Source organism: Corythoichthys intestinalis, chromosome 15, assembly GCF_030265065.1.
Source record: "Corythoichthys intestinalis isolate RoL2023-P3 chromosome 15, ASM3026506v1, whole genome shotgun sequence".
NCBI classification, from domain to species: Eukaryota; Metazoa; Chordata; class Actinopteri; order Syngnathiformes; family Syngnathidae; genus Corythoichthys; species Corythoichthys intestinalis.
The window spans coordinates 42,538,489-42,563,708 of NC_080409.1; the positions used below are offsets into that span (position 1 = coordinate 42,538,489).

Consider the following 25,220-nt stretch of genomic DNA (forward strand, 5'->3'; position numbering starts at 1 on the left):
GTGTTATCAGGCAAATTATCTCACTTTTGAATGGATGTAAAACATCCAAGCTGGACATAAATGGAGTTAGTGACATAATTTGCCAGATGACACTTGATGACATCTGTCATGAGCGTTCAGTAATACCCATGATAGTGTCATGTCATGATTATGATTGTGTTATGACAGTCTTATGACGCTGCTGTCGAGAAAAAGTGTATTATCCCCGAAAAAAATCAACAAATAAGTTGCACTCACTATAAGGCTTTTTTTTGGGGTGACTTTTTTGTCCAATATTTCTCTTTCAACATTTAGACTTTAAAGCGTTTAAAGGGAAAGACAGCACCTTTATCATGCGCGTCCCAGCAGTATGAACCTTGTTTTATGAATTGGAGAGAAAAAAAAACATTTCATTTTCTGATGTTTAATGTTGGAGGAAAAAACTAAAATAAAACCTAGTAATTCCAGGAAGTGGCTGCCTGACACGGGAGCAGACCTTTTTTCAACCCATCCTCGTGCGGTCATGAATACCCATTACAATGATCTCTTGCTACTTAGCAATTTAAACTTTGCACCCTCGGTCCATCGCGGATTTGTTTTTCAATTGAAAAAAATATATATACAGATGAGCTGTCCCGAGCCGATCGCGTAATCTCACTCTCGCTCCCTCCCTACCCCTGCTCTTTGTTCGTCAGACAGTGCACTGGAGTTGCTTATTAAAGTTAGCGATGATTGACAGATGTTTGGGTTTGATCTTGCCAGAGATACGAACTTCAAAAGCGCCGCATGCGTCAATCATCGTTTAACTTGTTAAACAGTTGCTGTGGCAACTCTGTGTGTAAGTGAGCAGTTTGAGCGGATTTGGATGGACTCACTCAATAAAGCATTTAGTAAAGACAAGCATTTCTCTACTTTATTCTTGTTTAAAAATAACTCGGTCGGACAGTAACATGTTTGAAACTTTTGACAAAACATTTGAAGTGCTTAAAAACTAAACTTAAAAAAAAAAAAAAAAAAAATTATACTCTGGGAAAAAAGTTTAAAAAACATGTGTTATATGTGTCTTTCCAATGCTAAATCTGAATAAATACTTTGAACACACACAAAAGAAAATTTTTTAGCGCCCCCCCACCCCCCCACCCCCTTTTTTTTTTTTTGTAATAAAAAAAAAATTGGGGGAGTGCTATTTCACAGTTTTTCACTTATGGCGGCAGGTTCTGGTCCCCATTAACCGCGAAAAATGACGGATTACTGTATCACATGAACCCATGTTAAGTTTATTATTGTGTTTGTGCATAGGTATCACTGACATTACAATTTATGTGTGAGTTTAAACATTGTTTTTACCAATTATCAAAGGCCTAAGATTCCTATACTTAAATACTTTGAGAAATTATCTTTCACATGAAAGTCATTTAAACTACGTGTGTTATCTTTCCCTTTGAAATGGAAGTTCACATTTGTGACATTGGTAGCATACCGTGAGACTTTTCTAACCTGCCTTATTAGTATGTACGTATGTGTGTCCTTTAGCCACTATGCTAACAGTTACAACCTCATAAATTAATCTCAATGTCTGAATGGTGGGGTGCCCACCAGCCCCAAACAAACTGCCGCCCTCCCCCATCCTGATCCTTAAATTGTCACTGTCCAGTAAAAAATAATCAAAACACATCTCTCCTCAAAACAAACCCCCCGTGAAGGATGGGGCCATGCCGCCCCCCCATCACGGCCCGTATATCTCATCGTGGGTGGGGGTGGACGGCGGGGGGCGTAATGTACTGCGACGTTCCCATCTTTGCATATAAGATAATTTGGGCATCAATCCTTTCCCGGGACAGATTTATGTCACTCTTAGGACAGTTTCACTTCTCCTTCTTTATCGCTTCACTGGAGCCTGCTTAATTCCCGCCGCCACCCCCAACTGCAACCCCTTGTCAGCCCATTCCCCAGGAGATGTTATTTTTTCCCTAAATGCCCGACATTTGCATCCTCGTCCTCTCGAGGGGGAGGGAAGAACGATAGCGCTCCCTCGATAAATAAATGTTCAATTCCTTCCACTGTCCTCTCTTCTTGTTGTCTGGCGCCACAAGTCCCGTCCCGGGACGGCCCGAACCTCCCTTTTCCCAAGTTAATTCATCTTTAACTATTCCCTATGCCTGCCTCCCGTCGCGCTAAAAGCATCCTTTAAAAAGCCCCGGGAGGTCCGAGGGTGAAACAGCCCCAAGCTGGGAAAGAAAATGAAAAAGATAAAAAGATAAAGAGCCCAGTACTTACTTCCCCCTTTTTCTTTGCGTTTTTGCTTTACAAGATGGAGGTTACATGTAGTGCCATTGCCCATCCATGCCCATATTCATCCCCATTCCACTCATAGGCCCTGGAAAGAGGAGAGAAAACACCAGAGGAGAATCAGCTGGAGTCAGAGACACGACAGGTTAGCTCAGGATGAAAGGACGAATGAAGAGGAGAGAAGAAGTAATCAATGGGAATTGGTTTTCCAGACTATATGTCACACATTTCTTATAGTTTAGCTGGGCCTGTGTCTTATACACGTGTCCAATTTATATATTTTTTCACACTCAAATTTCACAGCCCTCAAATTCCGAAGTTGGCAGATTTGTTCGAAAGTGATACTGAAGATGAAGGCTTAAATACCGTAATTTTCGGACTATAAGCCACCACCCACCAAAGTTGACACGAAAACGGCTTTTGTTCATAGAGAAGACACAACAGACTATAAGCCGCAGCAGTCCTCAACGTATTATGGGATATCTACACCAAAAAATATTAACCGGTAACACTATATTTGACAGCTGTGTCATAAGACTCTCATAAGACCGTCATAATTATGACATGACACTGTCATGAGAACTAATGAATGCTTATGACAGATGTTATTTAGTGCCGTTAGGCAAATCATCTTACTTTTGAATGGATGTAAACAGGGTGCTGTTGGATTCAGCAATGTGAAATGAGTTATGTCATATTCACTGTTGCCAATAGAGGGCAGTGTATGCACCCAAATCAATAAAACTAAATGCAAACACTTTCAAACCAAACCATTATGACGCCACAATAATTAAACGAATAGTCCAACCAGCAAAATTTAATTCAAATCTTTTTACTAATCGAATTATCGTTGCTGCACTAAATTATTTCTTCGGTTACTGTTCAAGTTGTTTCATTAATTGCTTGACTATGGTAATTGGTAACACTTTATTTGACAGTGGCGCCATAGGACTGTCATTAGACAATCATAAGTATGACATGACACAGTCATAAGCATTAATGAATGCTTATGACAGATGTCATTTAGCGCCATTAGGCAAATTATCTCACTTTTGAATGGATGTAAAAGATCCGAGCTGGACATAAATGGAGGATGACACTTAATGATATCTGTCATAAGCATTCATTAATGCCTATGACAATGTCATGTCATAATTATGACGGTCTTAAGTAAGTCTAATCAAGCACACTGTAGCTCGTTCATGCTGTACCATAGACTTTATAATGGTATTGACAGGTCAGACCAGACATACACTGCGCCTCCACTTCAAGTAGGGGGCCGCCCACATCAAGAGCAGCTATTCACAAACACACGCACGCTGCCATCTAACGTTGGATTTCCGTTGAAAAACGACGAAAGCTGTACCGCATACAAAATCAGGAAGGATTGTCTCAGGAGTGATTTGTTCAAGGATTCAAGGTAATTATATTTTTCATATCATGCATGCATTTTGAAACGTTGTGAAATAAAATCAATGCGAGAAATTAGCCGCTACTGCATTGGCATCATATTGCGCAATATTTAGGTAAAATAAATGCTAAATGCATGTTTTTTTGTTTTGTTTTTTGCTTTTAACCAAGACTCGAGACTGTTTTACGTCCATATCTATAAAGAATTCGGGGATTTAAGCATTTATTCACAAGAATTTTTACCGGTAAAGCTCTGCTTACATAAGGCGGCCACTAACTACATTCAGTAACAGGCTAGCATTGTAATTTGACATATTTACGTAAAATAAATGCTAACTGCACATATTTTTTTTGCTTTTAAACAAGAATCAAGACTGTATTACGTCCATATCTATAAAGAATTCAGGTATTTAAGCATTTATTCACAAGAATTTTCACTGGAAAAGCTCTGATTACATAAGGCGGCCGCTAGCTACATTTACTAACAGACGAGCGTTGTACTTTGACATATTTGCGTAAAGTAAATGCTAACTGCACTTTTTTTGTTTGTTTTGCTTTTAACCAAGAATCAAGACTGATTTATATTCATATCTATGAAGAATTCGGGGATTTAGGTATTTATTCACAAGAAGTTTCAATGAAATAAGCTCTGTGTCTGTCATTCCACTCGGTCAGCTTTGACGGCCCCCTACGAAATCCCATGCTTTTATTTTGACATCAGCGCCATAAAACTGTAGATTTGTGTGATCGAGTACGTGCACTACTGAACTTGGTTCACATTCGTTTATTTACTTCCTCCAGGTAAAAATGGATTGGACGTCTAGCACTGTCAATGGCAGCCAATGAATTAACAAGGAAGTGACTAAAAACCAACAGCAAGTGACACCAAATCAACAGGAAGTAGCCAGGAAATGCGCGGAAAAATCAACAGAAAACGATACAAAGTTCATAGCAAAGTGAGCAGTAAGTATCTGAAAAAGAAAGCGACACAAAATTAACTCATTGCCTGCCATTGAGAACGATAGACGTCCAATTCGCTTTAAGTCGAAGGCCTGGCTGTAAATGCCTAATCTTTCAGTACATTTGACTGTGCTAGACGTCCAATCCATTTTTGCTGGGATGATTCTCCCCATCTGGTCAAAATTGACTGATTAATGCCAGTCAGTGAGTTAACGTATTTGGCCAAAAATAAACTAGTCCGTCCCACATGAGATTGCCCTTATTGCCCTAAATGTAGCCCGTGAACCATAATGAGTTTGACACCCCTGAATTAGGTGATCAGAATGAGAGTAAGATGAAGTGAAGTTGGGGGTGGGGGGTTTAGAAGGCGTGCAGAGGACTCACCACCCGGCCGGATCCCCATGTGCTGCTGCCCGTCCAGCACGAAGCTGCCCATGGGCTGGCCCTCGGGACTGTACGCTGCTCCTTGGCTCACTGAAGGATCAAGAAGAAAACCTGATTGTAGTCAACACGCGGGCATGAGAAAAAATAGGGAGGATGTGGAAGAGGATTGGGGGAGGAGGAGGAGGGTGGCAGAGGAAGAAGAAGAAGAGAAAAGACACCAGACAATCAGCAATTGTCTCAGCTTCCAGCCCAAACATACTGTAAGACATTGTTCTCATGTTTGTGCACTGCAATGAGCGACGCGTGGCGCGTGCACACACACACCAAACACACTCATGCCCTGTTAAGTTATGACACGCTCGCACAGCACAAACATTGTTCTTAGAGGGCGAAGAAAGCATACAGTCAGGCCTTGCTATCATATTACTCCACAATCTGCATTGGTCTTGTCTTTTATAAGATCAAATGCACCTAAGTGAATTATGTCAGATCATCTGAAACCAAAAGGGATTACTGGGTGGCTGTTAGTCATGCTGATTCATTATAGAGATCTTCAATTGGGATAAACTGAAGGTAGGCGAACAAATATTCCATGCAGGAATCAAAGGTAGCTGAGCAAATATACAGTTTGTGCTTTGCTGTAATGCTAATAAACCAGTTCCGTATTGGAAGACATTTTGCTTTTTAAACACATTGCACACAAATAAGGGCAAAAAGGGCTGATATGAAGTTTTATGACATAGATGCATTCAAAGCACTAAGGTATTAATAATCAGTCTTATTAGTGTGATTTTTGTTGGTTTAATTTTAACAAAACACAAGGTCCTCAAAGCAGCTGGACGGTGACTGTTCATCATCAATGGTAGGTTTGAGTGTTATTGAGATGTTTATCTTTAAGGGCGCTTTCACACTAGCACTGTTTGGTACGTTTTTAACGGACCAGAGTTATTTATCTCAGATAGTCCCAAGGGCGTAGGTTTGCATCGGGACGGTAGGGACATAACACGACCAACTTTTCAGGATGCTCAAATTGTCCCCACCAACTTTTAAGCAACCTTATTTGCATTTTATAATGAGTTCAGTTATATAGGTAATTTAGATTGCCTTCCCATATGTTGTAAGGATACAATTGATATTTTGATATCTCTTTCATTATTAAGTGAATTATTTTCATTATGTTCTGACTTAGGCTATATTTACCCCTTTTTCATTTGCTGAATGTGCTAGTCCCCCCCCCCAAACTCACGTTTGATTGGCTGATGACTTGACCCCACCCCCCCCCACACACACACACATGCACTGACCCGACAAAAATACAACATGTTGCCAACATGCCGCCTCATCTGCCCCCCTTCAAAGATATTAGAAGTTATTTTTCAGCCACTGTAAGTAATGTAAAAAAACGTCAATGTTATGGAGGTGGGGAACACACCACTTATTTATTTTGCTACTGAAATTTAGCTACAAGCTGCATCAGCGTTTGCATAACATTAAACTGTGTGAATTTGCTAACCTGCAAAACTCGAGTAGGAAGCTGCTTAGAGAGAGATGTCCTCTACTTTTAATGTTAATTAAACTGTGAGAAATGTAGTGAACCGAGGTTTACCTCCTTCTACCCAATTTTCATTTTTGTTTTCTTTATGTGGTCTCAAAGCAACACTTGGTAAATTTTCAGTTTTGGTTGATTTTAGCGACGCTGGTGGACAAAAGCGGTAGTTTTTTTGAAGACTGCGTTTCCCAAGAGGACCAGCGCATGAGCGCATAGTGTCTTCCTATGAGGGGCGTAACAGAAAATAATTCAGAAGCACTGGTATAAATCAATACAGATTGTATTTTGCAATGATCAGTTAGCGTATCAAATAATTAGGTTCATATCCGTGAGAAATGTAACCCTGACCCCCGTTTACCCAATCTGTTTGTTCTTATTAATGCCCCGTCTCCTGCAAAAAGAGTACGTGAATGTTATGCTGTCATGGTCCCTACCAATGTTGAGCCTAAACCTACACCCTTGGATAGTCTGCTTCGTTTTTTAAATGTGAACGTGCATCCGAACTCCCTCAGACCAAACGAACAAACTCTGGTCTGCTCAAAAATCGTGGGTCTCAATCCGCTTTAAGCGCACCCTGCTTCGTTTGTGAATGCAACCGGAACAGGGTGCGCTTTTGCTATTTTATGTGCAGCTCACAGCGTGGTGCCGTGATGCTCCAGGCTGTGACGCTACACACAGGGCATCCTTGGAAGCGGAAGTACAGCGGGCATGCTATTCAAAATCAGCAATGGCAAGATAACAGATGATTAATGATGTCCAAATGTTGTGCTGCGCTAAGCAGTTCCATTTGATACACAGAATCGGGGTCTAATGTGGTGGTTGTGTTTTGCATGCTGTTCCTGAACGGACCGTGTAAGAGTGACAGTGGCCAAGACAGGCAGAGCGTTCCGGGGCAGCTGTTACGTAAGTCTCCCTCTCCTGGAAGCGGCGACAATTTGACACTCCAAAAAGTCACGAGAGTGAAAGCAATTCCGCGCCTATGTGACTTGGGGTACCGTGCGGTTCCCTTTCGTGGTTTAATTTTCCCTGATGCATTATTTACATACTATAGTTTGCTTGGCATAGACTCACGAAGGAGCGACCCTGCCGCTGGCCGAGCGGCGAATTAATTTATGCTACAAAACTCCCAGGAGGGAGGTATTTCCTCTGCTATTTGTCTATTTGTCCAATCCATGAGTGCGCCTTTGGTCTACATCAGGGGTCTACAAACCGGTCCTCAAGGGCCGCTGTGGGTCCTGGTATATCTTCCAACCGATCGAGTACCTAAAGTTTAACCAATGAAGTTTCTGCTAAAAACAAGCAGCACCTGACTGCAATCAACTGATTACACTTGTAAGACACCAGATTGGTGCATAGGTGTTGTCTTGTTTTGTTGGAATGAAATCCTGCACCTACTGCGGCCCTAAGTGGAATAGTTTGGAGACCACTAGTCCACCTGATGCTACTTGGAAAGTTCAGTTGCCGCATTGTGAATGGTGAAGCTTTTGTCATTTGCAAGTGTTGTTGCGAGGTAGCTCTCCAATCAGACCCTGGTTCTGTTGGTCTAATGCAGTGCTTCTCAATTATTTTCTGTTACGCCCCCCCAAGGAAGACGTAAATGTTTCGCGCCCCCCCCCCCCAACTCTCTGCCGCCACTGTAAATAGTATCATTTGTCTATATTACTATTATAAGTACGCCTCAGCCTAACATTGTGTCCTTTTTTTTTCTATTAAAGAAAAAAAGTAACATAGATCAACTTATAATAAAGTATAACTTTTTTAACATTGTGTTGCTTGTAACAGAAAAGACTTAACGCGCATCAATTTGCCTGAAGTTAAAAAAAAAAAAAAAAAAAAAAAAGTCACATCCAAACTGTAAAAATACACTCAAGGTACATTTTTGACCATTTGATACTGAAAAATAAAATGTAATAAAATCAGTAAATAATAACAAATTCAAATTGATTAGAAACATTTACTCTTCCGGACAACATGCCAAAAAATTTGACCGAAAAAAAACAAAACTGAATAGAAGGGGGGAAAAAGGTCTTTGAACAGAAGGAAAGTTTTTATTTTCGCTGATTCACCACAGTGCTCACTGGTTTACTGATATAACACTGACAAAGCGGGACGATTGTGACAATTGGCTATACTCGGCACATTTTCGCTGAAAAACAATGAGATTGAGGTCTAATGTCTTCAAGTGGCGTCTTAACTGATTTGGCTTCTCCGCTATAATCATTTTTAGACTCAGTAAACAGTGGTCTTTCCTCATTTCCCACTATATTAAAAGTCAAAGGCAAACGGCCCGAAAAAAGCGCATTCTCGGCGGCCGAGGGAGAACCGTAGGTGAGGGCGGTGGTCGTGACGATCCCAAGCCGAAAACGGCACTTCTCGGCCGGACACGTAAGAACCGAAGAAGACAGTGGGTCGCTGCGTGAGTCCAGCTCTGCATGAGTCTCTTCCGTGTGCTCTTGCTTACTTCAAAAATACTGCACGCACTTTGAAAATGAGAGCGCCACTGCCACCCACGGAGTGGATGTGCAAGTACACTTTATTCTAGTACGGCAAAAAAAAAAAAAAAAAAAAAAAAAAAAGCATGTTCCCCGAGGTCACTCGCGCCCCCCCTGGCATCGCTCTGCGCCCCCCTGGGGGGGCGCGCCCCACCATTTGAGAAGTACTGGTCTAATGTGAAAGTGCCCTAAAACTTCGTGTCAGGTTTTGGATAAAATAGAAAGTCTTTACATCACATAAATAAGGTCAAGAGTTGTGTTTTAGACCACAATATTAACATGGACTACATAGCAGTGTTGTTTTTGTCGACAATGACAATAACGAAAATATTTCGTCAACGAACAATTTTTTTCATGATGTCATGACGCGCTGAAAAAGTGTCTTTGAAGACTAAAATATAACGAGATGAAAAATCGCCATAGTTTCCGGCATAAATTCACAATGTGTGATATTTATTTTCTTATTGTATGTGTAGTTAGAACGCATTTAACAGTGTTTGGTCGTGTCACTCATGTGATGTGCTGCACCTCCCACACACACATTTGCTGGTGAGAAAGCCTGTGCCCATTCAGGTGCTGCTTAATAAATTTTGCTTTCTTATCTTGGCTAGATATGCCATGTTGGTTTAGCCTTTAGAGGTCTGTGCTGAGTGATTATCACACACTACACTAACTTGTAGCGTTAGCATAGCGTTCACGTTAGCATTAGCATTTAGCGCGGCAACTCAGTATGTATTTTACATACTGTTCTTGGCATCCAGGTGGGTTTAATACATTTTAAATAATGTGCTGTTTTCCTGCTGAGTGTGTATTATCATCATGAAAATGGTGATGTCCTTGTAGACCCTACAGTTATGCGCTCCTCTTTCAGGTTCATCCGAAATGGTTGGAAACCTTTTATTTATTCATTTATTTATTTATGGACTAAAACTTTTGAAGTTTATAGACAAAAACATTTTGAGAATTGCTGACTAAAACTAGACGAAAACATTTTGAAATGACTAAAATATGACTAAGACTAATAAGTAAAGATGTCCCGATCGGTCGGCATCGATTGGGTCCGATCATCATTTTCTAATTGTATTTAACGTTACAGACAAAATGTCTTACACTCATCCAGAGTCTTTAGTTTTGGCTTAAAGTAGGGCTATCAAATATATCGCGTTAACAGAGGTAATCAATTTTTTAAAAATTAATCACGTTAAAATATTTAACGCAATTAACGCATGCGCTGCACGACCTACTCACGCATTGTCGCGTTCAATCTATAATGGCGCCGTTTTACCTATATATACTGTAGAGCTAAAAGGCAGCGTAAAATGAGTAGAATGAATTTTGGCAGTCTTTGGAGCCTTTTATTAATTGGCTAAAACCTTACAATCCCTCTCTCAACAATTAGAAATATTGTGGGGAAGAAAGGTAGTAGTTGACCTTTTTCTTAACACCCGATGTTATTACCCAACGCAGAGAAGATATATCAATTGGTGCCACTACGCACAGTCATGGTTGCACTTCCCATCATGCATTTGGGCAGAACAGTTAAATGGCTACACTATCATTTACTGAAAGCTTAACAAATACACTAGATGGCAATATTTAGTCACAATTTACAAAGTCAAATTTATCCTTTAAGAATTTACACGTCTTTCTATCCGTGCATCCCTCTCACAGAAAGAATGTTAATAATGTAAATGCCATCTTCAGGATTTATTGTCATAATAAAAAAATACAGTACTTATGTACTGTATGTTGAATGGATGTATTCATCCGAGTTTTATTCATTTTTTTCTTAATGCATTGTAGAAATGTATATGATCGGGAAAAATTATCGGGAATGATTGGAATTGAATCGGGAGCAAAAAAAAAAAGCAATCGGATCGGGAAATATCGGGATCGGCAGATACTCAAACTAAAACGATCGGGATCGGATCGGGAGCAAAAAAACATGATCGGAACAACCCTACTAATAAACGTTTTCGTCCAAAAGATGAACATTTTAAAATGGCTGCCAAAAACAACACTGCTACATAGGTTGTCGGGTTTTGTTGTTGAACTTTTTTTCCTCATTCTTAAGAATAAAAACAGTGCCGATATTTAAATTTTCGGGAGTAAGCCACTCCTGCCAATTAGGAATTGGATACAAATGTAGAATAAAAACAACAATGAACCAACTATTGAGTATTCCAAAGGCTTCTCCGTGTACTTCCAATAGGAAATCTCCAATTAGTCTGTGCACATTGAGAAGATGGTCTGCAGGGGTAACTTGAGGTAAGACGTTTCCCCCTCCCACCCTCTTCTTAAGAGAAACTGGGCAACAGTGTGCATGCGAGTGGGATTTTTGGAAAGGACATCTTCACACCAGGGGGGGCTTTGGGGGAGGAGAAGGAGGAAAAGGAGGGGGAAGGAGCAAGAAGAAGAAGACTACTGTATCCATTCTTTTTCTTTCTTTTTTTTTTTACCTGCTCGATTCGACTGGTCAATCATGGGCTGTACTATTCTTCTCCTGGCATTAATGAACCTGGCACAGACAGAAGAACAAGAAACAAACGTTAAATCAAGCCGACATTCACGCCAGCAACACACACACACCCCAGAAAAATACAACAACAAACAAAAGGGCGATTGTGCGGTGACTTGGGAACCCTGCGAGGGACACGTTTAATGTTCCTTATGATCTATTCCCCCCTCGTTTAATAAAGCTTTTGATTACGTCGGGTTGCCACGGGCGCCGGGGAGACATTCCTCAAGTATTAGCCGCCGCTCGGGCACAGGCGGGGGGGCTTTGGTGGTGGCACATCCCTTTCTCTTGCCGTCCTTTTTTATTTCCCCTCGCAGACACTTTGGCCCTGCACACGCCAACTTAACTGCAGCATGTCTCCAAAGCTGCCCCCTCCCCAGCATTAGGATGCCCCTCATTGGAATGTAAAAAGTAAGCTTTAATGAAGAAGCACAGAGGATACACATGCTTCCTTTCAGCCTTTCTTCCCCTCAATGGAACCCCAACTCTAGGGAGGAGTGTCTCCAGCTGCCTAGAAATTAGGACCAAGCATGGGACGCTTTCGTGTAGATTGGGTTTGTGCAAATCTATTCCCTTGACACACCCTGTTACAATTACATACACCTGCATAAATGAAAACTGTACCATTTTCCTAGGCTGCACACCAGTGTTGTTGTCGTCAACGATGACTATAACGAAAGTATTTCGTCGACGAACAATTTTTTTCATGAGGATCATGAGACGCTAACAAAATGCGGCATAGTTTCCCTCACATATTCAAAATATGTGACATTTTATGTATAGTTAAACTGCATCTTAGCAGTGTCTGGTTGTGTCACTCAGGTGACGTCCTGCGCCCCCCCTAAATCACCTGCTATTGTCCTCTCCAGTCTCCCTATTGCTCTTGAGACACATACGGTAAGATTTATCTTCTTATCTTGGCAAGAAAGAATATGCAATGTTGCTTTAGCCTTTAAAGGCCTGTGCTGAGTGATCATCATAAACTAAATATAACTGGTACCGTTAGCAAAAGATTATCTTTAGCATTAGGCTATTGCTAATGGCAAGAGTCCTCTTTTTTTACATCCAGTCCATGGCATCCAGGTGGGTATAATAAATTGAAAATACAGTGCCCTCCATAATTATTGGCACCCCTGGTTAAGATGTGTTTTTTCGCTTCTAATAATTTTTTAAAAATTCAAATAATATGGGACCTTAATGGAAAAAAAGTTAAAAATCCAACTTTCAATACAAGTGCATTTATTCAGTGGGGGAAAAAATCCCACATAAAGAAATAATTATTTGACATCAAATAATGTGTGTATTAGCACCCCTGGTGTTAATACTTTGTACAGCCCCCTTTGCCAACAAAACAGCACTTAATCTTCTTCTATAATGTTTCACAAGCTTGATTTTGTGTCTGGTGAACCATTTCTGTGTAGATTTGGCCATATGTTTAGGGTCATTGTCTTGCTGAAAGACCCAGTGACGACCCATCTTCAGCTTTCGGGCAGAGGGCAACAGATTTTGATTTAAAATGTCCTGGTATTTCAAAGCATTCTTAAAGCCATGCACCCTAACAAGGTTCCCAGGGCCTTTGGAAGCAGAACAACCCCACAGCATCCCTGACCCACCCCCATACTTCACAGTGGGTATGAGGTGCTTTTCAGCATGCGCATCTTTCGTGGCACGCCAGACCCACTTAGAGTATTTGTTGCCAAAAAGCTCAATCTTGGTCTCATCTGACCAAAGCACACGCTCTCAGTTGAAGCCCGGGACCGTGTGCTTTGGGAAATACACAGGCGCTTTTTATATCCAATACAAAAACTCCAACACACACTGTAGGTGAAATTCTCTTTGTATTAGCAGTAGTAGTTAGTAAACTATCCAGCATGCATATGTACTGCCATTGTGCACGTCTTGTATGGAGAAAATGAGCGAGCATGACAAATTTGGACTGAAATGGCTGTTTTTGGATGGGAAAAACTAAAAAAGATCCTCAGCACCCCCTGCTGTGAGTGACTTCCAGCGCCCCTGCTGCTGCACACGTTCTTAAGCATCCATTTTCAAGCCACCTATCAACATCCCGACTCAGGTAGCACAACTCTCTCCAACTTGCATCCTATTCAAAATGTTTCCAGTGAAACCCAAACAAATGTATCTATTTAAAAACCCCATTTTCTCTATTCAATCAGAGTTGACACATCCCCATTACACATAAACAATATAATGAAGTATTTGTCATAATGTTTTCAAGACACTCACCCCCTTCAGTACCCCACACACAAATTCAGCGTATGGTATGATTGTAAGTGACTGCATTTTTCAATTCACTGGTCTTGCTCAATTGGTCTTTTTTTCAGTCAGATTTGCAATCATGAGTGAAGTGTTTTTTTTTTTTTTTTTTTTTTAATAATTTAAAATAATGAGTCACTAGACAAAAAATATGAGTTACTGTAAGAGTCACATGTTTTTTTTTTGTTTTTTTTTTTAATGTCATATTATGAGTAAATGGCCAAAATTTGAGTTATGACAAAAATGACTTTTTTCTTTATTAATTCAAATTATGAGTTATCGGCCAAAATTTTTGTTATAAGCGCAGAGTTGCGAGTTGTTGCTACGACACTTTTTTCACGCTTGTTATTACGACCTGAAACTTGTTGATTTGAGATATACGCTTAGAATAAATTCTAATTGTTAAAAGCTGTTGCTTTGTCTATTCGCTTCGTATTGCGAATCAAAATTCATATTTGAAGCATGCTCATGAATCAAAAATGTTACATTCATTTATTTTTAGATTTTGCTAGCTTAACCCCTTTAATACCAGCAATATGAAGCAATTGTCAGAGAATCACAAAATTTGAAAAATAAGGTCTTAAAGAAACCTTTTTTCAAGTTTGTAAAAAGAAAAGTCAAAATGAATATGTGTAATAAGCGCTCTAATATCTATAACCCTTGCTAAATCCTGTATCATTTTCACATGGAACCTGCAGATGCATGTGTTGTTGTTGTGTCATTTTTTTTCAAAAAGAAATGTCTAAATTCTGAATTAGTCTCAAAATCATGAAATTTTAGTTGTACCAAATGTGATACATTTAGCATTAAGGGTTAAATTCAACACAGTGATGGATTTTTTTAATTTGTTTCGACAGAAGTGGAACTCCCCCTGCACATACTCCATTAAGCTGACCTGTACAATATATGAAGTCATACTTTCTTTTACAAAAGAAAATTAACAAACACCCTGCCATTGGGACCCCATTTCTCTATGTTTTTTGGAAAAGAGGGGGTTCTGTGCCCCTGTTTCCAGCTGTCTAGAAATGAGGACCAGGCATGGGCTACTTTCACATGGTATTGTTGTCAGCAAGCCCATCAATTAGGCTGTCTGAAGTTTTATCACCAGCCTTAGTGGCAAATAATCGCAATGCCACTAAAAAAAGGGAGCTTTTCCAGCGTGGTGGAGCTTTGGGAGGGGGTTCACAAGGAGGTGACTGTCAGCTGGGGGTGACCTTTTAACTCCTTCTGAGGGCCGCGTCAAACACAAGCTGACCAATCGGCTACCAAAACTCTTTTTTAAAACCCTGTGGCTCACGTCCATAAAAAAAATGCACTGCCACTATACAGCCATGTGGTTGATATTAAATAGAAAAGGAGGTTTCAAATCACGAGTGAAGCATACAGAATGACTCGAGAGGTGGTCATTAGCAGGGAAGGCAGAGCTGGAACCAATTTGGACTTCTAATCCCCCGTGAAGCCATGATACCTGCCCTCACCTTCCCTGTTGAACTTTAAACGCCTTCTAATCTGCCTGCCTCCAAATTGCACGCTCACCATGAAGCGGAGAAAGCGCAGGTAAACAGGTGTGTAAAAACATGGCACCACCAGGGAGTTATTTGGCAATTTAGAGTGAAGGTTGTGACAGTGTTGGTAATGACAGTCTCAATTATAGCTGTGTGATCTAGCCAAATACGATTTTTTTCCCCCTTATATTGCCCGATATCGATTCTTTTCACATTTTTTCTAAATGGGAACCTCGGACTTGTAGGCTCTAATAAGCCACAATTGTTCTTTTACTAAAATATGTAATTAGAAACACATAAAATATTGCAATTGATTTAAAAATCTATAATATTTAGTACGTTTTGACCTACAGAGGGCGCCATATTTTAAGTGCGCAACGGACGCTCGGGGTGATGACATAGATTGTCACTATCACTCGACGATTACCATATTACCAGGTTACTCCAATTCTTTCTACACGGCAAGACGTCCAACACATCGGTTTAAAGCACAGATTACTTAATATTTGAGCTTTTATTGAGTCTTTTATTAGAGATCACGTCATTTTCAAAGTATCGGAATCGGCAAAAAAATATCGGCCATGCCTTTTTTTAATATATATATATTTTTTAATTAAATCGTTTTCTAATTGTATTTAATATTACAGACATAATATGTTACACTCATCCAGAGTCTTTAGTTTAGGCTTAAGGTAGAGTTATCAAATTTATCCCGATAACAGCGGTAATTAATTTAAAAAAAAGTATCACGTTAAAATATTTAACGCAATTAATGCATGCCCTGCACGACCCACTCACGCATTGTCGCGCTCAATCTGTAATGGTGCCGTTTTATCTATATAGAGAGATAAAAGGCAGCGTAAAATGAGTAGAGTGAATTTTGGCAGCCTTTGGAGCCTTTTTTAATTGGCTAAAGCCTTACAATCCCTCTCCCTATGATTAGAAATATCATGGGAAGCAAGGTAGCAATTGATCTTTTTCTTAACACCTAATGTTGTTTCCCAACGCAGAGAAGATATATCAATTGGTAGCACTACACACAGTCATGGTTCCACTTCCCATCATGCATTTGGGCATGGCTACAGTATCATTTACTGAAAGCTCAACAAATACACTGGATGGTAATATTTAGTCACAATATACAAAGTCAGAAGTCTTTCTATCTGTGGATCCCTCTCACAGAAAGAATGTTAATAATGTAAATGCCATCTTGAGGATTTATTGTCATAATAAACAAATACAGTACTTATGTACTGTATGTTGAATGTATATATTCGTCCGAGTTTTATTCATTTTTTTTCTTAATGCATTGCCAAAATGTATATGATCGGCAAAAATTATCGGGAATGATTGGAATTGAATCGGGAGCAAAAAAAAGCAATCGGATTGGGAAATATCGGGATCGGCGGATACTCAAACTAAAATGATCAGGATTGGATCGGGAGCAAAAAAACACGATCGGAACAACCCTATATTTTATTACTTTTTCATTGCCTCAAAAAACTTTCTGCATGTGTTTCCCTCTCCTACTTTTAAGCATTGTATTTTCTTGTGGTAGCCATAAAGCAGATTGTTGATCTGTTGACCACATTAGTCACGTATCATATTTAAACCATCCTTATTTAATATTACTTCGTTGAAGTATTCTCTTAAGGCATCATTAGCATATTCTGTCTGTATGCATCTCAAATAAAACAAGTTGAAAGCGCACGGTAGTAATTTGGGTATGAAATTCGCCTCTTGTAGAGGTTTCGCCAGTGTAGCACATTTTGGCAGAACACAGTTTTTTTTTCTCTACTCTCGTTCCGTCTTTCCTGTTCATTTTGCTTTTGCTGCTCGTTTCAAAATCAATGAAAATGGCTGGGAGTGAATGATTTAATGGCATTTATATGAATTCTATTTATGCTGTGTTTAGCACAAAAAGTGTCCCAAACTCACTGTACTATACTGTTGCATTTTCTTTTGTATTGAGTTCTTTGCATTAAACAAAATGTTTAACATTTTATCTGTGGTCTATCTTTGGTAAAGAACAGCACCCAGAAAGGGCTATGGGTGGAACAATCTTGAGGAACAAAAATTGGATATTTTAAATATCAAATCAAGTTTCTGTACTTAGAACTTTTTTATTCTATTTGATGTTCTTCAGAGTTTAGTAGATGATTAGTAAACTATTAACAACTGATCTATAAAGTGTGAGTTAATATATTAAGTATTAGTTATAAGCCTATGTATGTTATTGGGACGTTATTCTAAAGTTGCACTTATCAAATAAACAGGTTACAAGTCATTATTATTCATATAAATGCCTAAAAAACTCTTGACAAACACTTAACAAATCAACAATAAATAATTTATTAACAGTTTACTAATGATCTATAAACTAGTTGTAACGGATAGTTACTATAAAGTGTTACCATTAAATTTATTTTATTTCTGTCGATGTGCCTCTAGGGGCTTCGTAGAGTATTTAAACATAAAATTTTTTCCCAAAAAAAAAAAAAAAAAAATTGTAGCAGTGAAAAGTCAATATTTGAAACAGACCCAAAATTACACACAAAATTATTAAATAATTAAAATAAATAATTAAATAAATTGTATCAAATAAGTATAGATAACTATAATAATTAAATTCTTTAACAATACAAAAAAAAATTAAATTTAAAAAAAAAAAACTTTTTTGGGGGGGAGGGGTTAAAAAAAAAAAAAGTCGATGTGCCTCTAGGGGCTACGTAGAGTATTTAAACATTAAATTTATTCCCAAAATTTTTTTTTTTAAATGCAGCAGTGAAAAGTCAATATTTGAAACAGACCCAAAATTACACACAAAATTATTAAATAGTTAAAATAATAATTAAATAAATTATATCAAATAAGTATGGATAACTATAATAAATAAATTCTTCAACAATACAAAAAAATGCAAATTAAAAAAATAAAACAACTTTTTTTGGGGGGGAGGTTAAAAAAAAAAAAAAAAACTAAAAAAAAGAAACTGTCTATTTCCGTCAATAGCAGCCAAAAAGTGAATACAAAAATAAATTAAAAAATCATGTTTGGATCATGTGGCCCTGACTGCTGTTCACATAACTTGGCCTTCCGTCTTCTGCTGGAGACCCGTCAAAACATTTGGACACAGGCACTAAAAAGTCATAATATAACAAAAAAAATAGAAGAAAAATTGCGTGCACACTTGAATGCTGCTCTTGCAGCAGCTTTTGTTTATCCGGGCAGACATGTTTAGCATTTCTCTCATTTCTGGCTCACTCCACAACTCACTCACTTTTCTTCCTCGACAAAGTTGTCAAACTAGTGACCTCACTCCTGATTGGCCGGATTCTCCCCTGCCGTCTCTGCGGCGATTGGCTCTCACCCTCCCTCTCTCTCTCTCACACGTTTCTCTAGCTGGGCCCCGCTCCAGGGAGAGGCCTGGTTTGGCATGATGATTTCTCAGCGAAGGAATGCTGACAACAGGAGCCAGTTAGCAGGTGTGGTTTGGAGTCACTTAACCAGAAACGAGAGCATTGTGACACAGATGTGGACATACGTGTGTGGACCATCTTATTCTAGAAACAACACTTTCGTTGCACATTTGTATTAAATTTCATCACAACTAGAGGCTGGATGCTTTGTCCAATAGTTGTTTTTTTAAGCTGGGGACTCACCAAATGGGAGTAATTTACATACAGCCAACAACTGTCAGTCAAACAGCCCTGCAATAACAACTGAAAACACTAAGCGAAGAATAAGATTTTTCTCATTTTTCCACATGGAACATATGGAATTTGACCATGAAACTGACCGGAACACACTAAAGAAGTGCCAAGAGGTGGCACTCTATAACCCATGTAAGGCTGTTTTGGTTAATCACACACCTGAAGAACATCACATTTTAAAAAAGATACCAAGACGACTAACTTTACTTTAACTTAAAAGAGTTAAGTATGCGATAATATCTCGTTAAAATCATGCCGTCTTTAATTCTGCTCTCGCGTGCTCTCACCCCCCCCCCCAAAGAAAAATCAAAATTATTATTATTATTATTATTTTTAAATGCCCTCCTGTTCAAAACGTTTCTTCCCCCAGAAAACTTAGATTTTAAGCTTTCCAATGATGTATCACACATGCATATAGGACAATTTTGAAATTTGGCCAAATTGAGGGTCTCAGAGCGGAACTTCAAGTCACCTGAGTGGCTCCTAAAATCGTATACAATTGAGTTTTCACTCATCGCTGGCATGATTTATTGAGGAAAAAAAAAAAACGATTTTAAGAGTGAAATGGACAAAACACTATGACAAAGGAAATAGTGATAAATAATGAACTATGGTTGGAGTATTCCCCCCAAAAGTCCATTTTGGATCACCTCCACCACACTTTGCATGACTGTATAGAAAAATATACAAATTGAAAGTCTACTGACACGCACTCTAAGTATAAGACAACATTGTGTGCCGGCCAGGCTACTTAACAGGCGCCCCCCTCGTGCGTGAGCCGATATTAGTAGCCAAGGGACGCCGTGTTGATCCAGCCTAGCCGAGACCTCGTGTCAAGTGGACTCCCGCTGTCCTGGCTCCATCATTCATACTCTCACTGTTATTTTCCCCATACGGCCACGGCGCTCCCGAGCGCTCGTAAACCGTGGATTGTTGTCCGTCTCGGCGCATGTCCGTCCGGACGCACGCATGTGTACTGTGTCCTTGTGACTTTCCTTTTAAGGGCACGTCTTCTTGCTACTGTTAGCCCGATTGGCGGCTGTGTGTACTGTAAAGAATGTGCTGACACACACGGCGGACACGTGCGTACGCTTTCGCACTTATGCGTGAAGAAATAGTTAGCACTTGGGTGCACTTTTCGGACAAGTTTTGGCCTCTGGGGTGCGCCATCTACAGTATGTCGGAACATTGAAAGGTAGCTTAACTAGCTGCTGAAGAAGAGGTCCACATTAAACAGCAGTGGACCTGCTAAACGCCATTCACACCCCCTCCCACCCTATTCGCACACACTAGTTGGCTCTCTCCCGGGGAGAATGTACACATTCTGCTGCGTATCCCGAGGAATGACCTCCACACGACCCCCTAACCTTGCCTTTAATTATTTGTTTGAAGACAGCATGGAGTTCCCATGCTGTGTGTGTGTGTGTCTGTGCGCACTCTATAACACTGAGCAGAGGCAGGCAATAATAAGCTCCACCACCAGATGCAGATAATAAAAGGTGGGCTTTTAGGGGTTGTGTGAAGGTTCTGGGGACACACCATGGTATTGTCGTGAACACAGACAGCACGGGTCAGCCTTAAAGATAGAATTGATGGTCCTTGTGGTCAAAACTGTGGGTCTGAGTCACTGGGACTTGCACCTGTCTGTTGGCTTGTATTTGGGGGTGCGTTGTTCTAAGCACACACTATTAACAGTGTTATCAGGGCCGACCTTGATAAGCTCAATTGGTTCGACTCACTTCTGATAAAAGATGCTCTAGGGCCAGAATGGGGTGAAGTGGGGTCTTACCTCCCCCAAATTTCTTGAACTGCCTCCTGGTTTCCGTGGCAACGAGTTAAGCGCGAGAAACACAACCTTTGTGTGCAAAGATACGTTGGAATAGCTACAGTTTAACTTCGCTTGTTTTAATACAATTGATAATAATTTAAAGAGCATACAACAGGAGAAAAAAGTCTTAAATAGCATTATTATGTGAATTAGAATCATATTTTGAGACGATTCGACTATATACAACAATTTAGCAAAGCACAGATGACGAGAAATTAAGTCTTTTAATCTGCCGGTTAGCCACGCCTACCATTATAGGGCTTTAGCGTCCCCAACAGGTGGATGACGTCAGCGGGAGACTGGGCTCATCGGTTTTACTATTCAGCCCATTGAGGGGGAGTTATTCAGAACGAGGAAAACGCGACGAAGAGAGCCGCAAAATGTCATTGTTTCAGTCTCTCTACTCCAATATTTTTACAGGATATTCTTTTTATCCAAGTATTTTTCCCCAATAGCTCAATAAATGGCTTGAGAAGGACCAGTCAGCCCGTCGAGGGGGAACTATTCACAACGAGGAAAACGCGACGAAGAGAGCTGCAAAATGTCATTGTTTCTGTCTCTTTACTTCAATATTTTTACAGGATATTCTTTTTATCCAAGTATTTTCCCCAATTGCTAAATGGCATGGTCATGACAAATAACAGTCTTGTGCTAAATGGAATATGAAATAATAAAAATGCACTTATTCAGGACGACATAACAAAATTACTCCATAATGGTCAAAACTGTCGACTTCACCTTTACTGTCGCACCTCCCGAACGATATTTTATGACACCTAAATCGGACATATACTGTATCATTTCCCTTCCCCGGCTTCGGAGAATGTAAACAAACCAAGAGGTGTGACAGCTATTCAACATGCTAACCCGAACCGAGTGATGTTTCAAAGTCTTCGAAGTGGAAAATCACACATAACTGGCCCGGACTATTTGACATGACGACTGGGTTGTCGATTGTCTTTGTGGGACAAACGGTATTCAGTTAATGTGATAATAATTGTAAAACACCACCCATTAGATTTTTTGTTAGTTTTATTGAATGTACAATTGGCCATGTATAAGGACAAGAGTTAATAAATAGCATTTTTAGTCAGGAGATATAAGGGCAACTCACGCAGGCAGGTGCAGGCATTTCGGGAGGGGCTTCGTTTGGGTCCTAATTGGGAAATGTCTCGAGGTGATGTGGCGTGATGGAGTTGTGGCTCTTGTCATTTCAGGTGGGAAAATGTTATTTATATACATTTTACATGTAAACAGCTCATTGTTGGGTCCTAATTGGGAAATGTCTCGAGGTAATGTGGCGTGATGGAGTTGTGGCTCTTGTCATTTCAGGCCAATAAATGACGCACAAACATCACTCTCTGTCAAGTCTTTTTAATCCGACCACAAGTGCTACATCTTCGCGGATTGGCAAACCGCCCAGCGGAAAGCAATTTACAGTTCGTTACCCGGAGGAGGGCGGCTGCAGTTGTTGTGTTGTTAACGTGCAGCTAATGTGCACGAGGAGAGCTTTTTACATGCCTATCAATGATCAAACGTAAGTAGTTCTTATTTAAAGAAAGTTTGTAGTGTTTACTTTGTAATCGCTGTATTAATATTTGACATAATACAAAACAAGATGTTTACTCACTTCCTCCTAAGTCCAATGGTCCCACAGTAGTAGGGCTTGTTTTGGCCAATATCCACGGTGAATGGGAACCTTTTGAAACTCCAAAGAGGCGCACACGCCTCTCCCTCATAAAGCAAGATTTTTCTGCAGCCGTTTGGCTGGCGTGATGCGAAAAATAAACGTATTAATCCGCAAAATCAGCTGAATCCTTAGTCCTCATACACAACAGTACGGCTGTTTAGTGAAGAGGACGCCTTCACCCGTACACGTCACAGCGCCCTCCTCCTCAATGCAAGACCAAAGCCGGAAGTCACTCATTTTCATGGCGCGGGATTCTAAAAAACTAAATAAATATAGCGATCACTTCCACACACATCCAAGCGGTCCATATCATTCAGGAGCATCGAATACCGCGTGTATTATGAAATAAACATGCTTTTTCGTGTCACATGCACTTTAAACATTATATATGGCGGAAAACACAGACAAGAAACTGATGTATTTTAAGCCAAAACAACTGTTGTGTTTGATAGAACAATATGTCTACATGTTGCCATAGCAGATTCATGGTGCATTAAGCCCCCGAACTATTTTTAATTTGCCCGTTTTACCCTGGAACCCTCGTTTACAGACGCAACCGCTTTTGTTTCAACCCAGCCATGAAACGCAGGTAATTAAATATATTTATTTTTCATAATGTCTGTCATTTTTATATTACATTATACCGTATATTACATTTTTATAATAAAGCCTTTTATGACAAGAGGAAAAAAAAAAAAAAAAAAAGCAAGCAAACCCAACACTTTTAGGATAAAATTAGTCCTTACAGTCACCTATAGTTTTTTTATTTCTGCGAATTATTATTATTACCTTTATTGATTTACCTAACTTTAAGGTAGATTTTTTATGATTAAAAACCCATCCCAAAACATGAAAACAAAATAAAACGGAATTATAGAAACAAATTGCTTTACATATAATAATAACTTTTTAAATTAAAAAAAACTTAAAGCTATCATAAAATGCCCTAATTATCACACCGAAAAACAAAACAAAAATGTCTCTCGATAAATAAACAAAAAAGCAGTGACCACCAGTGTTGTTAATAACGGCGTTACAATATAATGGCGTTACTAACGGCGTTATTTTTTTCAGTAATGAGTAATCTAATTAATTACTTTTCTCATCTTGGCAACGCCGTTACCATTACTGAGGCGGGAAAGGACTGCGTTACTATGCGTTACTAAGTTGGTTGAATAAAAAAAGTCTGAGAGAGACGGACTCACGGAGACGAAAGAGCAGAGCAGGAGTGGGGAGGACGCCGTTGCAAACGCGATGCTAGGTGGCTCCAATCGGTCTTTGTCAGTCACGTGCCCAAACTAGCAGACACGCCTGCATGCGCCATTTTGAGTGTACCACGGATGTAAACAAACCAGAACAGGAGTAGCTCCGACGCCACATAACTGCTTCCAACTTCATCGCTGGATATAAAATAGACTCCCTCATTTACCTGAGTGTAGCCATAGCCTACAAACTACGCCCACATGATACGGTAGATATCACATATTATAGAACTAGATGCAAATGACAGACACGGCTGCATTGGCAACATGTTTTAAGGACTACATGCGTTAGTAAACAGCCGCCATTTTAAAGCAGTAAACCTCGCAGGAAGGCTCTGATGTAGAGATCTTTCCTCGCGAACCTAAGTAACTTTTTTAAAATTGTATTTTAAAATGCTCCTAAATCGGCAAAATCTTGACTTTAATCTATCTTTAAATGACGAAAACTTAAAACTAACACATGTTGATTGTTGAAAGTTGACAGAAGGGAACTAATGCAATAACGGGAGCAATTTTAACAACTTTAACGGTTGATTCACAACTTTAAATGACTTCCACACATAGCAAAGGTTACTATCTAGTTATCGCAAGACCCTTGTGTCTAGTTAAGTGGAGGGTAAAGAATTGGGCCAGGGCCAATTGTTCCCAAAACCCTTTAAACTTCACATTGTGTGACCTTTTTTTTTTTTTTTCTTTTGAGAAAAAATACATGAAAATTATCACTAGTTACTTTGCCAAGTAACTAATTACTCTTACATTCAGGTAACTGAGTTACTAACACAATTACTTTTTGGGACAAGTAATTTGTAACTGTAATTAATTACTTTTTTAAAGTAAAATTAACAACACTGGTGACCACTGCTTGAGAATCCTGTTCTAGCTCACTGCTTCAACAGGATGACCGAAAAAAGACCGGCCTCAAATTTAGACAGGCGTCATTTCCAGATAATTTTTTTGTAGCCATAACTAGAATATATATTTTTTTCAGAACGTCACACGTCATATTAAAAGTAAACTACTTTTAGCTGCAGTCTCTTTTTCTTCCCCAAAAAATAATCAAGAAATGATGCCTATCTAAATTTTGGAGCCTGTTTTTTTGGATCACCCTGTATACATCAACTTCCAAAGCAAAACGTTCACTAAACCCAAGAAAGAAAGTAGGGTTGTGAAAAAAATAAATAAGATAAAAAAGCCCTTTGACTAGAAAGCGCCAGAAAAAAGCTGACGAGGAGGTCGCGTTTAGTATAAGCAAACAGTCATTATGGTGCGGCCCTGCAGCGGGGCGGTCTCGGGCTACTGAACATCCAACACTGATCTGCTGTAGTGACAACAACACTGATTGAATCAGCCCTGTAACCCACGCATGC

General features: G+C 39.6%; 1 protein-coding gene across 7 annotated transcripts in view; it reads right to left on the bottom strand.

The window, feature by feature from the left end:
* meis2a (Meis homeobox 2a) overlaps positions 1 to 25,220 on the bottom strand; it is a 225,099-nt gene that overhangs the window by 13,415 nt on the left and 186,464 nt on the right. For 3 of the 7 annotated variants that reach the window (XM_057859287.1, XM_057859284.1, XM_057859285.1), the window contains exons 10-12: positions 11,523 to 11,581; positions 5,023 to 5,133; positions 2,257 to 2,356 (exon numbers count right to left, since the gene is read on the bottom strand). In XM_057859287.1, the coding sequence (XP_057715270.1) occupies positions 2,298 to 2,356; positions 5,023 to 5,133; positions 11,523 to 11,581 (229 nt within the window). In that variant the 3' untranslated portion in view covers positions 2,257 to 2,297. The remainder of the gene's footprint in view (positions 1 to 2,256; positions 2,357 to 5,022; positions 5,134 to 11,522; positions 11,582 to 25,220) is intronic. The other 4 variants (XM_057859286.1, XM_057859288.1, XM_057859290.1 and 1 more) reach the window with 3 other exon arrangements.